The 11719-nt window shown below is 34.5% G+C and overlaps 1 protein-coding gene and 1 non-coding gene across 2 annotated transcripts; both read right to left on the reverse strand.

Moving 5' to 3' along the window:
* Positions 1-443: 443 nt before the first annotated feature.
* Positions 444-8822, reverse strand: LOC120092139 (uncharacterized). Its single transcript, XM_039050390.2, has 4 exons — positions 8445-8822; positions 8303-8363; positions 8064-8208; positions 444-877 (listed from the first exon to the last, which is right to left on the reverse strand). Exons 1-4 carry the CDS (start codon positions 8626-8628, stop codon positions 623-625), a joined length of 645 nt encoding a protein of 214 aa, XP_038906318.1. The 5' UTR covers positions 8629-8822; the 3' UTR covers positions 444-622.
* Positions 8823-10480: 1658 nt separating this feature from the next.
* On the reverse strand, positions 10481-10565 carry TRNAM-CAU (transfer RNA methionine (anticodon CAU)). Its single transcript is given in 2 exon segments — positions 10481-10516; positions 10528-10565. It is a non-coding gene; the product is annotated as a tRNA-Met (tRNA).
* Between the last annotated feature and the right edge of the window lie 1154 nt (positions 10566-11719).

The raw sequence follows: 11719 nt of genomic DNA on the forward strand, positions 1-11719 counted from the left end.
ACGTAAAAGCAACTCCAAAGTCAACATTGCTGCTTCTTCTTCTTCTTCTTCCTTTTTTTTTTTTTTCCTTCCTATTTCATTTTCTAGCACAAAGAAAATCGGCAGCAAAAATGATGGGCTCGGCCCTTGGATTACTTGAATGTGACACCATTGGCATCACAGATTTGAATAAATTCATTTGATAATCATTCTAAAGTTTCATTAATGCTAATAACTCTGAATTTGTTTCACATCATTCCTAACTAATCTTGACTTTTGTGTAAGCGATGTTTCCCTATTAAAATGTAGAATTAGCTCAAGTAGTAATTTTGGGGTTAAATTATGATTTTAGTCCTTGTATTTTAACTTTTAGTTTCAACTTAGAATCTATATTTTCATAAATTTAGTAAAGTTTCATATAAGTATACTGAACAGAGGGAAAGGGAAGTTTGAAAAAACAGATATGAAGAAGACCATAAGATTAATACTGCTTCAATGAAATCCATAGATATATAGTGAAGCATGATATCAAACAGTTATTCCTGGAAGTGCAAAATCCTAACTCTCAAATTTTGATCCCAAAAAGTAAGAAATAAATCAAAACCGCGAGCATCATAACAACCGACATGGTAGAGAAAATTTTTCATTCTTCTTTGCCCATTGCCATCAAGAACTCGCCTTCGCAGACGACTTCCCCCCCAACATATGCCTTCCCTTCCATTTTGGCAATTCCAAACTTCTTCTGCAACTTGACAAGAGTCATTCGCATGACCAATGTGTCTCCTGCGATCACAGGTTTTCGAAACCTCACTTTATCGATACCAACAAAGAAGAAATTTTCGCGAGAGCCTCCCACCTCTGGTTGCAGCATAACTATACCGCCAGTTTGAGCCAGTGCCTACAAACCGAGCAGTGATATAACATGCCTAATAAGTATCATAAAAACATGAAATCCGATTCAAGTTTTAAAAGATCTTGTGAAAGTTATTGAGAAGTAAACTGTAAAAGGGTGTGTGATTCATGAGAAAGACCAACCGTTATACTAGAGAAGATTTTTACGAAATGAAAGCCAAGAAATATGTTATTCCCGTTTAACAACAATTGCTTCGTTTGTTTAAGCTCCTCAACTTCATCAATAGGAACCTTAATAATCTCTACATTCTACTTGCCCAAGATTAACAGTGAACTCAAATCTTGGTTCAACGAGGTGTCTAAACAAAGCATCAGCGATTGTTTTGTCCCTTGGGAGATTTAATCTCTCTTTGGATGTCAATGACGAGTTCTTTTTTTAATTATTCATGACTTATTTTGCTTGAATGGGACCCCTTTCTTCAGGGTGTTACCATTTGTGGGATTCGTTATTTTAGTATGTCCTTGTATTCTTTCATTTTTTCTGGATGAAAGTTGGTAATTTATTATAATAAAAATAAAAATAATACAAAGCATCAGCAACTTTGTTTATTAAACCGAGTCTGCCTTGAATGTCAAAATCATAACCCATCAGTTTTTTAATCCAACGGTAATAGTCCCCACATACTATTACATTGCTCAAGCAAACTTCAAGGACTTGCTAATTTGTCCAGATGATAAACTTGCACTCAAGCAGATAAGGTCTCCGTTCCTGAACTAACACAATAGCCATCAATAGGATGCCTTCAAATGATGTTTCATCTCAAGGTAAGAATGTGGTTATAATATGTCAAGGTCAGCCCTTGCATCAACACAGCCCCTAGTCTAGTACCTTGGAAAGCATTAATCTGAATAATGAGAAGCTGGGGCAAGAACTACAAATGCGATTGTAGGCTCATTTGCAGCCTTCAAATTCTAAGCTACGACTTCCACATCTTGATTTTCGTGAAAACTATCCCTTTTAGCTTGTTTGGTCAGGGCCAGAGCAAAAATTCCATCTTTGGCAATAAACTTGCAGGAGTAGCCAATAAGACCCAAGAGTCATGACGTACTTAGGAGGATCACTTTACCATTGCCTTAATTTTGGGAAGGTCTGCTGATAACTCATATATACGTCCTAAATTATGCAATTTGGTAAAGGGCAAAAGAACATTTCATTCAGTTAGATTCAGTTAGCAACTTAGCAATAAGCTGTTGACGCACAACCACCTCGAAAACATTTACTTGAAGTTGGGCATGTTCATCAAAGTTGGGGCTACAAAATTTGAAATAACCAAAATAATTGAACCTAATTCTTTAAATGCCTCATCGAAGTATTAACACTAATATTCCCAACCATGTATTATAAGCTGCAAATCCACCACACATTGACTAATTTACTAAAGAAGTTTAGTGGCAACCTATCAAAAAAATCCCTGGGAAGTCTCTCGGCTTTCTGAAACATAACATATACCATAGGAGAAGACATTTGATTCTAAAACTTTTGAGTACTGGGAGATCTTTACATTTTTAAAGAGAATAAAATGAGAAGAAGAATAGGGAAGGAGATGCAAGAATTCCGGTCTTAGAGGCCTTGCTACCTTGTCTTTGTCCTTTGGGTTCTTGGGGACTGAATCTCCTCCTTATCCTACTGAGAGCTTCTCTTTCTTTCTCCTTCAAGCACTTGAGTGCCTCCTCAAAGCTCCAAGTGTGAAGTCAATTGTAAAAAACTTGTGTGCATGTATATAAATCTTCAATTTTGGCAAAAATTTACAGTTCACAAAATATTCATTAAAAGCAACAGTGGATGAGATTTTTCCCATGAGGGAAAAAAATTGTCAAGCTATATAGGATTTCATCCTCTTCATTAAGGTAGTCAACAAACACAAAAGGAATTCATCCTTCATGCTCTTAAATCATATGTGATCATCAACTAAACTGAGAAAAATTCCTTCCGTAGCTTCCAACCTTGTGTGAGAAGCTTCTTCCTCTAGGTAGACATTAAAACTAGCAAAAAAAATCCTTGCATAGTCAAACCACGCTTGAGAAATTCCGACTCAACAAAGTCCTTTTTGCAACAATCTATTACCATCAATGGGTGTTAATTAAAATTTAGAAGAGAATTAGGTTCATGTTCATCACTCAAGCCTTTCTAGGCTTGTCTAGAGCTTGAGACAAGGAAAGTCGTGCAGGTATTTATTAGGGTACCACCTAACAAGAATCAGGATCTGAAATACAAAGGATGAAGAACTACAAGATAAACCAGGTATAAGGCACTTGGAACCTCCCCTCTTGAGCATCCTAACTCAAGTGCTAAATCACTCAACAATTGTTTGTCTTCGATCCTCCTCCCTCTATTTAAAACCAAATACACAAAGTCCCTATCTAATTACCCTTATGCCCTTACTAATACCATATTACTTCTAACCATAAACCCCTATTAGTTCTTTGATAGTATTCTTCAAATGAATAGGTCCTAATTCCACAGTGATGCGTGTGGTGGATTCCTTGAAACTTCAAGCAAGACCCTATCTAGAATGGATTTATTGGAAGCAATAAAAAGAATAGAGAATTTGAGCGAATTTGTTCCAACTGAGGTGTGTTTGCCTTCATCATCGAAATTGATTCTTCATCAAAGATGAAACCTTTTTTTAAAGGTGATAACCATCTGGGTTTATTTGGCCAAAGTTCATGGACCCACTCCCATTGACCTCCTCCGATAAGAGGACACAACCCACAATGCTCGATGTTACCAGATCAATAGGTATTTTGGGACCATACCCTTGAGCAGCACCCTCCGACTAATGCATTTATCCTTTGGCAACTATTCCTTGTTCATCACCAAAAAAGGCATATTTTCTTTTTCTAACTTTTTCCCTCCCCTTCCACTTTTTTCACCATCACCCCTTTTCCCGTATGTTCTGGTACTAACAACTCCCCTTTCCATCCTTTTCCCTTGGGTCATGAAGCTACCTCTCCCTCTCACAAGTTTTTACCCGCTCCATTTTCGTAAGACCTTCCCTCTCTTGACTTTGACCCAGCAATACCTCAAATTCAAGTGGATCAACCCATTTGTTGGGACCTTTCTTCTTTTGACAACCTTGGTCCTTTTCCCTCCGGCACTTTCTTAACCCACCCGACAATCTTTTAACCATTGAATTTGCTCCTCATCTAAATCCACCCAGCCCAACCCCAAAAATTGTACCACACTTATATCTACCTAACCCGATCACACTTACTAAAAGCCACAAAAAAATAATCATTAGCCCAAACAATCTACCCCGCCTTTCCTCCTCGTGGGAACCAATAACTTGACCTTGAAGATTTCATATCTAGACCTTACCCTGCTTTTCCCCTCCCCCTCCCTCAACTTATCCTAACCACCTCCCTTTGTCTATCACTCCCAACTTGCCCAATCTCCCAACCATCTGATATTTCGTCGCTCAAGGAGCTAATCAAGGACATATTTCTATTGAAAGCAACCCAAACCCATCTTCATTTCAAAGTTCCTTGGCTTGAGAAGAAACGTCTCTGCATTATGCCTATTCCTTCAACTCTAAAAAGTAAAAGTGTGCCCAAAAACAGAGCATATTTGTAAGGGAACTTTTGAGCCTTGTGTCAAATGTCAATAATGACAAAAATGCTTCGAAGAAGACAAAGATAGGTTGATCATGCCTAGATGATTATTTTCTCCTGGAAGGTTTGTGATTTGGAATCATGGGAGAAGTGAGCTCTTGTTAAATCTCTCATTCTCAAATATAATCTAACTAATGTTTTTCGGGAGGCATTAGTTAAATTGGCTATTAAGGACAGACTTATAATTAAATCCTTGTGGGTGTCTTGACATATTGGTTGATCTTCATTAGAGCCAATTGGTTTTTCGGGAGGCATCATAATTATGTGGAATGAACCGTCTTTTGAGGTCTAGAAGTTGTTAAAGGTAATCATTTCCTATCTATACACATCTCCCTTGCTTATGGGTTCACTTTCTGTAGTTGTGAGGTACCTATGGCCCTTACCTTCTAATTCACAGGAAAGAGCTCATTTTTGGCAGGAACTTGAGAATCTATCTTACCTTTAATCTGATAATTGGCTGCTGATGGGATTTTGACGTCAGTAGATGGACCAATGAAAATGCAGATGGGAGTCATATAACAAGAAGCATGTAACTCTTCAATTCCTTCATAAAAAACAGCTCTCTCATCGACCAGCGTCTACATAATGGGCTCTTTACTTGGTCTGATTTCAGGGATTCCCCCACAAATACACTGAATGACCACTTTGTTGTCTGAAAAGGTGATCGGTAAATTCTCAGATGCCTCAATTAGAAGACTTGAAAGGCTCACATCAGTCCATGTTCCCATTTTCTTATTACTTGGAAGTTCTACTTGGGATCATTCGGAATATTTGGTTTCAACATCCTTCTCTTCCACCTCCTGTGGATTATTGGTGGAAAAATACACCTCTCCGATTTTGTCCAGGTCATGGTTTTATATAAGAACTCAAGGGTCTGAAATCAGACAGAAAAAGTCCTAACTAACAGCAAGGAAGAGGCAGGAGTTCTCCATCCGTATCATAAAATTCAAAGGAACATGTTGAAAGAACAACTTCTTCTAGTGTGTTGCTAAAGAGGAAGCTCTCTGGGGACATGAATGCAAGACAAGGGCCAAGGGGTTAAAAGATGGAAATATCAATTTCTCCTTTCATCGGTTAATGGCCACAAAGAAAAGGAAAAATACAATCACCAAAATTTTGTCTGCTGATGGCACTAGCATACTCATGGATGCTGAAATTGAGAGGAATTTTATCTTCTTCTTCACCAGATATACACAAAGAACCCTAGTAGTCGGGCCCTCCGTAATATTACTCATTGGGCCCCTATATCAAATCATCAGCTTCATAGCATGAATGTGAGTTCAATGAGGAAGAATTTACTTACGTGTTTTTGAATTAGGCACTAACATATCTTGGTCCTGATGGTTTCTCTGCTATATTCTTTTAAAAAAATTGGTACATTGTTAAAAGTGGCATAATGAGAGTGTTCCAAGACCTTTTTAAGAATGAGATTACCAATGCCTCACTCAACAAAGCCTAAGTATGCCTCATTCCAAAGAAATTGGACTCTCATACAGTTAATGAACATAGACCCATTAGCCTCACCTCTTTCCTTTATAAGATTGTGGCTAGGGTTCTTTCGGAGAGATTAAAGAAGGTTCTTCCTCATACTATCTCTGCTTATCAATTGGTTTTTGTTGAGGGAAGACTTTTCCCAGAAGACAAATCCTCAATGCTTCTCTATTGCCAACGAGCTTATTTTTTTTTAGTACAATTGGGGGTGGGGGATTCGAACCACAAACCTCGTGGTTTCTAACACACTCGGATGCCAATTGAGCTATGCTCGGTTTAGCTATTGCCAACAAGCTTATTGATGATTGAAAAAGAATAAAGAAAAAGGGTTATCTTATAAACTTAGACATTGAAATGGCCTTTTTACATAGTTGACTGGAATTTTCTTGACAATATTCTAGAAGCCAAAGGCTTTAGCAAAATTTGGAGAAAATAGTTTAGGGGTTTTATCTCTTCAACAAATAATGATCATCCCCGTGGTAAAATTTTAGCTTTAGTGAACTTCGTCAAGGTGATCCACTTTCACCATTTAAGAAAAAAAAAAGGATCACCAACTTTCATTGAGAAAAAATGAAAGAATATAAGGACATACAAAAAACAAGTCCACAAAACCCCGTTAGAGAAAGAGTTTTCAACTAAGTAAAATGTTACCTAGAGAATAGTTAGTTTCCAACTAAGTAAGATGTTACCTAGAAAATAGTTACAAAAACACTATGAAACTGAAGCCCAAAGAGAAGGATGAAACCTCACCAAGGACTAAACCTCACTAGGGTCCCTATCCACATCTCTAAAAACTTTATTGTTCCTCTCCCCCTAAAGATCCCACAACAAAGCACACACCCCCGTAGACCACAAGACGACCTTTCTCTCGAAAAGGAAAATGGAGGAGGAATCCCCGATTGTCGCATGGACATCCCTCTGACGAGTAGCAAGCTAACACAAAATCAAACTCTTGCAAGTTGCAAGAAAGAGTTCTATACAGACCTCGCAAACTTGGTTAGGTGCTGATTTTTACACTAATCCCATGGGCCCTGGAAATGAATATTGAAGCACCAGTCTTTCATACATGCTTCTGTATTGACCAAAGTTGGTTAGGTGCTGATCCTTTATACTTATTCTTTGCTTTACTCTCTATCCAACAGTAAGTTCGCATCAGGGAAGGATTTATGGCACCATGACTTTCTGGGATATGAAATTAAGAAGGAATTTAAAAGACAATGAAGTGGCTGAATAGGCAGACTTGTATTTCTTGTCCAACATTCAAATTTGAATGATGTTGAGGACAAATGGGTTTGGACTTTCGAGAAGAACAGGTTATTTTCATCAAAATCCTTACTCAAAAGTCTTGACACTTCGATAGGGGACAACCTGGCTCTATTTACAAAGGTATTTGGCATGGTGATTGTCCAAAGAAAACTAAACTTTTCATTTGGAAGTTGGCTTACAGGACTATAATAATATAGGGAAAAAAACAAGTTTGAGACCAAAATACGTCACTCATTTTTTTAGTTTGTATAGCTGAACACCTTTTTGTAGGCTGATCTTTTCCATATGCCTATTCTTTCAATTTTTTATCTCATTGAAGGTTGTTGTTTTTAACAAAAATAAATAATAAATAAACAAATAAAACATGTATATAAATGCATAAAGTTGTTAGATTTTTCTTGTATAGAAATTGATATGTATTTTAAAAAGTGTAAATTTTAAAAGGTATTCTTGGCTATGTCCTAGATTTTTTTTAAAATGACGTGTCACTATGTTTGTATCGTACCGCATGTTTTTCTTATATCTATATCCATGCTTCTTAGATTTACATACTTCAACTGTATAGAATGACTTGAATCCAATGACAACAGTGGGAAAAAAAATAGCATCTCAATTCTTTCCAGAATGTGGGGTGCATACTTCACTCAGATACTTCATTTCCATCCAAACTCAGAAGTATAAAAAGTTAGTGGTGGTAGTAATTCTAATTCATCAATTCATCGTGACTTCATTTGAATAGATGGTAAACGGTTGGACAATATCATCTTAATCCTCAAAATTCAACCTCATGCTTTAGAACATACCTCAACCATGAGAACACCAGGCATGATGGGCCTCTCGGGGAAGTGCCCTGGAAAGAAACTCTCATTTATGGTGACATTCTTTATAGCAACAACCGAGACCCCAGGATTATATTCAATCACTCTATCGACTAAAAGAATCGGGAACCTACAGCAAAAGAAATCACAATGCATAAGAAGAAAATACAAAAAAATTCAAAACCCCATACACTCATAAAAACAAAAGGAGTTTTAACAAATACCTGTGGGGCAAAATTTTACGAATCTCATTGATATCCATGACAGTGGGAAAAGATGCAAATTCTGAGAAGAAAATGAAGTCAGCTACAAAAAGAAAAAAAAACAACAGAAACCCCATTTGAAATTAGAGAGAGAGGAGCTTACTCTTTTCAATGGGATCGTCATCATTATTGAGAGAACAGCGGAAAGTGGGAAGCGACTTCGAACGAAAAGAGAGAGAAGGAGATCTGAAGAGGGATTTAGAGTTTGTAGGAGGAAGAAGGCATCTGGGTTTGTTGGGGCATTGAGTATTGATGAAGGAGAGGAGAGAATGGGAAGTGGCAGCCATTGCTGTGAAAGAAGAGCGGAGAATTCAAAGCAAGTGAAGGGTGGGAATGAACAATGAGGGTGTGTGAATTATTAATGTTTAAAGTTACTTTAAAAATTGAATTCACAAATCCAACCTACACGCATCGGCCTTGCAGGTGAGAGAACGATGAGATCGAAGCGCTATTAACTATTTTTCTGTTTCTATTAAATTACAAAATTTAATACTATCTATAGCTCATTATTAAATTAAGAGGTTTGCATTTTTTAAAATTAAATTGGGTAGGATGTCTGATGTCTGGTATTTTAGTCTCAAGTTTGAAAAAAAAAAATGTTTAGTAGAATACTAATTTCATAATAATGTTAAAAATACTTACTTAGCTGAATTTGAGGAAAATATATGTAATTATTAAAGGTTAAATAAAATAATTGTTTAAGTAATTTAAGAAAAATATAAGGGTTTACTACATTAATGAGATCTATTGGTTAGTTTATTTATTTAGAGTGTTTCTAGAATTATTGAAATGTATGTACAACTAAAATTTAGATTTTTGGAAAATTTCTACCATTTACCTCTAAACTACGAGATTGGTTATAATTACAACCTTAAAGTTTCAATTTAATCAATTATATCTCTATAATTTTAATTCGAGACATTGGTGAAGGAGATTTGGGTGAAAATAACTTAATTCATTTAGCCTTATTGCAATCAATAAGAAATTATGAGAATATAATTGATCAAATTGAAAGTTTAAGAGTGTTATTCTAACCAACCTCATAGTTTAGGGATGGGATGTGCAATTTTTCGTAGTTTTTTTTATATTGATTTTAGATTTTCATATCGATACTCTCAAAATTATTTATATTTTATTCATTCATTAGAGCTATAGATGTCAACTAATTAAGTAAAATCCTGGATAATTTTTTATTTTAAAATTGTGTTAATGATAATAAAGTATAAGTTGTTTCAAAGGCAATATTTCAACTCAAGTTAACTTATTGAATTAAATATATTTATTAATGAATATTTAACTTTTACCGTCATTCAAAACTTTGGAACAAATTCAATAATAAGTGATTTTAAGAGTATTTATTTTAAAACAACTAATAACTAGTCACTTTCGTTGTGGGATCGAACGTTGGATCCTTTCATCACCATCACTACACTGAAATTATGATTCCCATCTCAATATACCCAAATCAAGTTTACAAAGCTCTTCATCAATGGAGAATTAGTTGAAAATTAACAAACATAAAAAAAAAAAAAAAGAGAGAGAGAGATAAAATTCATTGTACCATAGATTCGAGAACCAAGAAGGTTATCAAGGCAATTACCGCCGACAAAAAAGACACTGATCTGGTCATAAAGGCCACATAAAGCGTTTGATCATGGTCCTTGGCAAAAATTTTTAGATGAAAATTTGATGAACAACAAAAAAGAAAGAAATGGAAAATCTTACTATTTGCGGGTAAGTAAGGTGGTGGTTGGAAAAGGCAAAGAAGAACGAATGGAAAAGGGGAAAAAACGAATCAAGAGAAAATGAGAGAGGAAAAAATAAAGATCACATTTTAGTTTTGTTAAAAAGGGTAAAATTGAAATATAAAAAAAATAAGATTTGAATTCGAGTATTTGCTATATCTACAAAATCACAAACCTCAAACATAGGTTAGCAAAATACCTAATCTATTTGGTTATCAATTACAATTTCTTAAGAAAGATGGTATAAAATTTTAATTTTGTTAAGAAAATAACAAAAGAGAGTTTTAGATAAACATAAAAATAAAAATAAAACGCAAAATAAAAACAAAAAATCAAAATGAAAATGAAAAGAAAAATAAAAAGCAAAATAATAATAATAAAAAACAAAACATAATGGGGTGAGAGAGGCTCGAACTCTCGACCTCAGGATAACTCAGGAGCTATGAGACCTACGCGCTAGCCAACTGCGCCACCACCCCGTTGTTGACTCTGAATTTTCTATTTAATAACTTCATCATATTTTATTTTAATGGGTGGATGGTTTTTTTTTTTTTTGGGAAAGAAGAATGGAATTTCAATTTAATATTTAACTTTGTAATAGATGTATTAATGTTTGTGTTTTTTATTATAAAAATAAATAAATAAGGGCATTATAGATAAGAGCAGTTCTCTTTTAGTATCTTCAATTACATATAGTCTAGTTTAGGATGGAGTATATTTAAGATATGATTGTTTAAAGAATAATGGGTAAATGATCGTATTCAATTAACCGTTTTTAAATGAGTTTTTTTATTGGAAAAATAGTCAATCCTAAACTTAAACAAAATCTAAAGAAATAATGTACTAAATTGTCTTTGCCCAAAATTAAAAAGATTACCACATCAAATAAAGGAATCTTAAATTAAATCAAAAGAGACTAGGAAAAATCAATTTAAATTCTAAAACCTACATAATTGGGAGATAATATCTCGTATTTAAGGCTAAACAAACCTACAAACAAATAATCTCATTTAAAATAAAACGAACAGAGCATTAAAAATAAAAAAAAAATAATAAATAATTTGTGATTCGATGTAGAATTGGTTAAAATAAAAATACATATTAAAACGGAAATAGATAATAGGTGAAAGTTAAATACAAATATATGTTAGTAGGTGAAAATTAAATACAAATATACATTAAAACACAAAAACACAATATATGAGAATTAAATACAAATACACGTTAAAACATAGGTGATAATTCAAACCGAGTTGAACGCTTTTATAATTCGATATAGACATGGTTAAAACACAAATACATTATATATGATAATTAAAGTCAAACACATAAATAAAAACGTACATAAATTCATCGACGGCCTAATTATAACATGTTGGATAGACAATATCTACTTATTTAGAGAAAACAGCTAATTTAGTATCAAAGCTACATAGCGAATGTTATAATTAAGATCAAACCAGAAATTCGCTATCATTATTCTCCCATCATGTGATTGAAGTTCCGTAGCTATTGTAATATGCAATAATTTAGATCAAATCCAATTGATCAAAATAAAATAAACCATGTAAGGCTAAATTGTATGCAACAAAATCAACCAAAAGAATTGAGAAAACAGTACAAAAGCTCACAA

This window comes from Benincasa hispida, chromosome 1 (assembly GCF_027475165.1).
Source record: "Benincasa hispida cultivar pf3 chromosome 1, pf3_genome.v1.1, whole genome shotgun sequence".
Classification (NCBI taxonomy): domain Eukaryota; kingdom Viridiplantae; phylum Streptophyta; class Magnoliopsida; order Cucurbitales; family Cucurbitaceae; genus Benincasa; species Benincasa hispida.

What these genes read in the sequence shown, in the direction of transcription:
- LOC120092139 (XM_039050390.2), bottom strand. Translation starts at nt 8,628, where the DNA reads ATGGCTGCCACTTCCCATTCTCTCCTCTCCTTCATCAATACTCAATGC. An exon ending in TGACGATCCCATTGAAAAGA is followed by an intron (nt 8,364 to 8,444) that starts GTAAGCTCCTCT and finishes TTTTCTTCTCAG; the next exon opens with AATTTGCATCTTTTCCCACT. An exon ending in CTGGTGTTCTCATGGTTGAG is followed by an intron (nt 878 to 8,063) that starts GTATGTTCTAAA and finishes CTCGGTTTGTAG; the next exon opens with GCACTGGCTCAAACTGGCGG.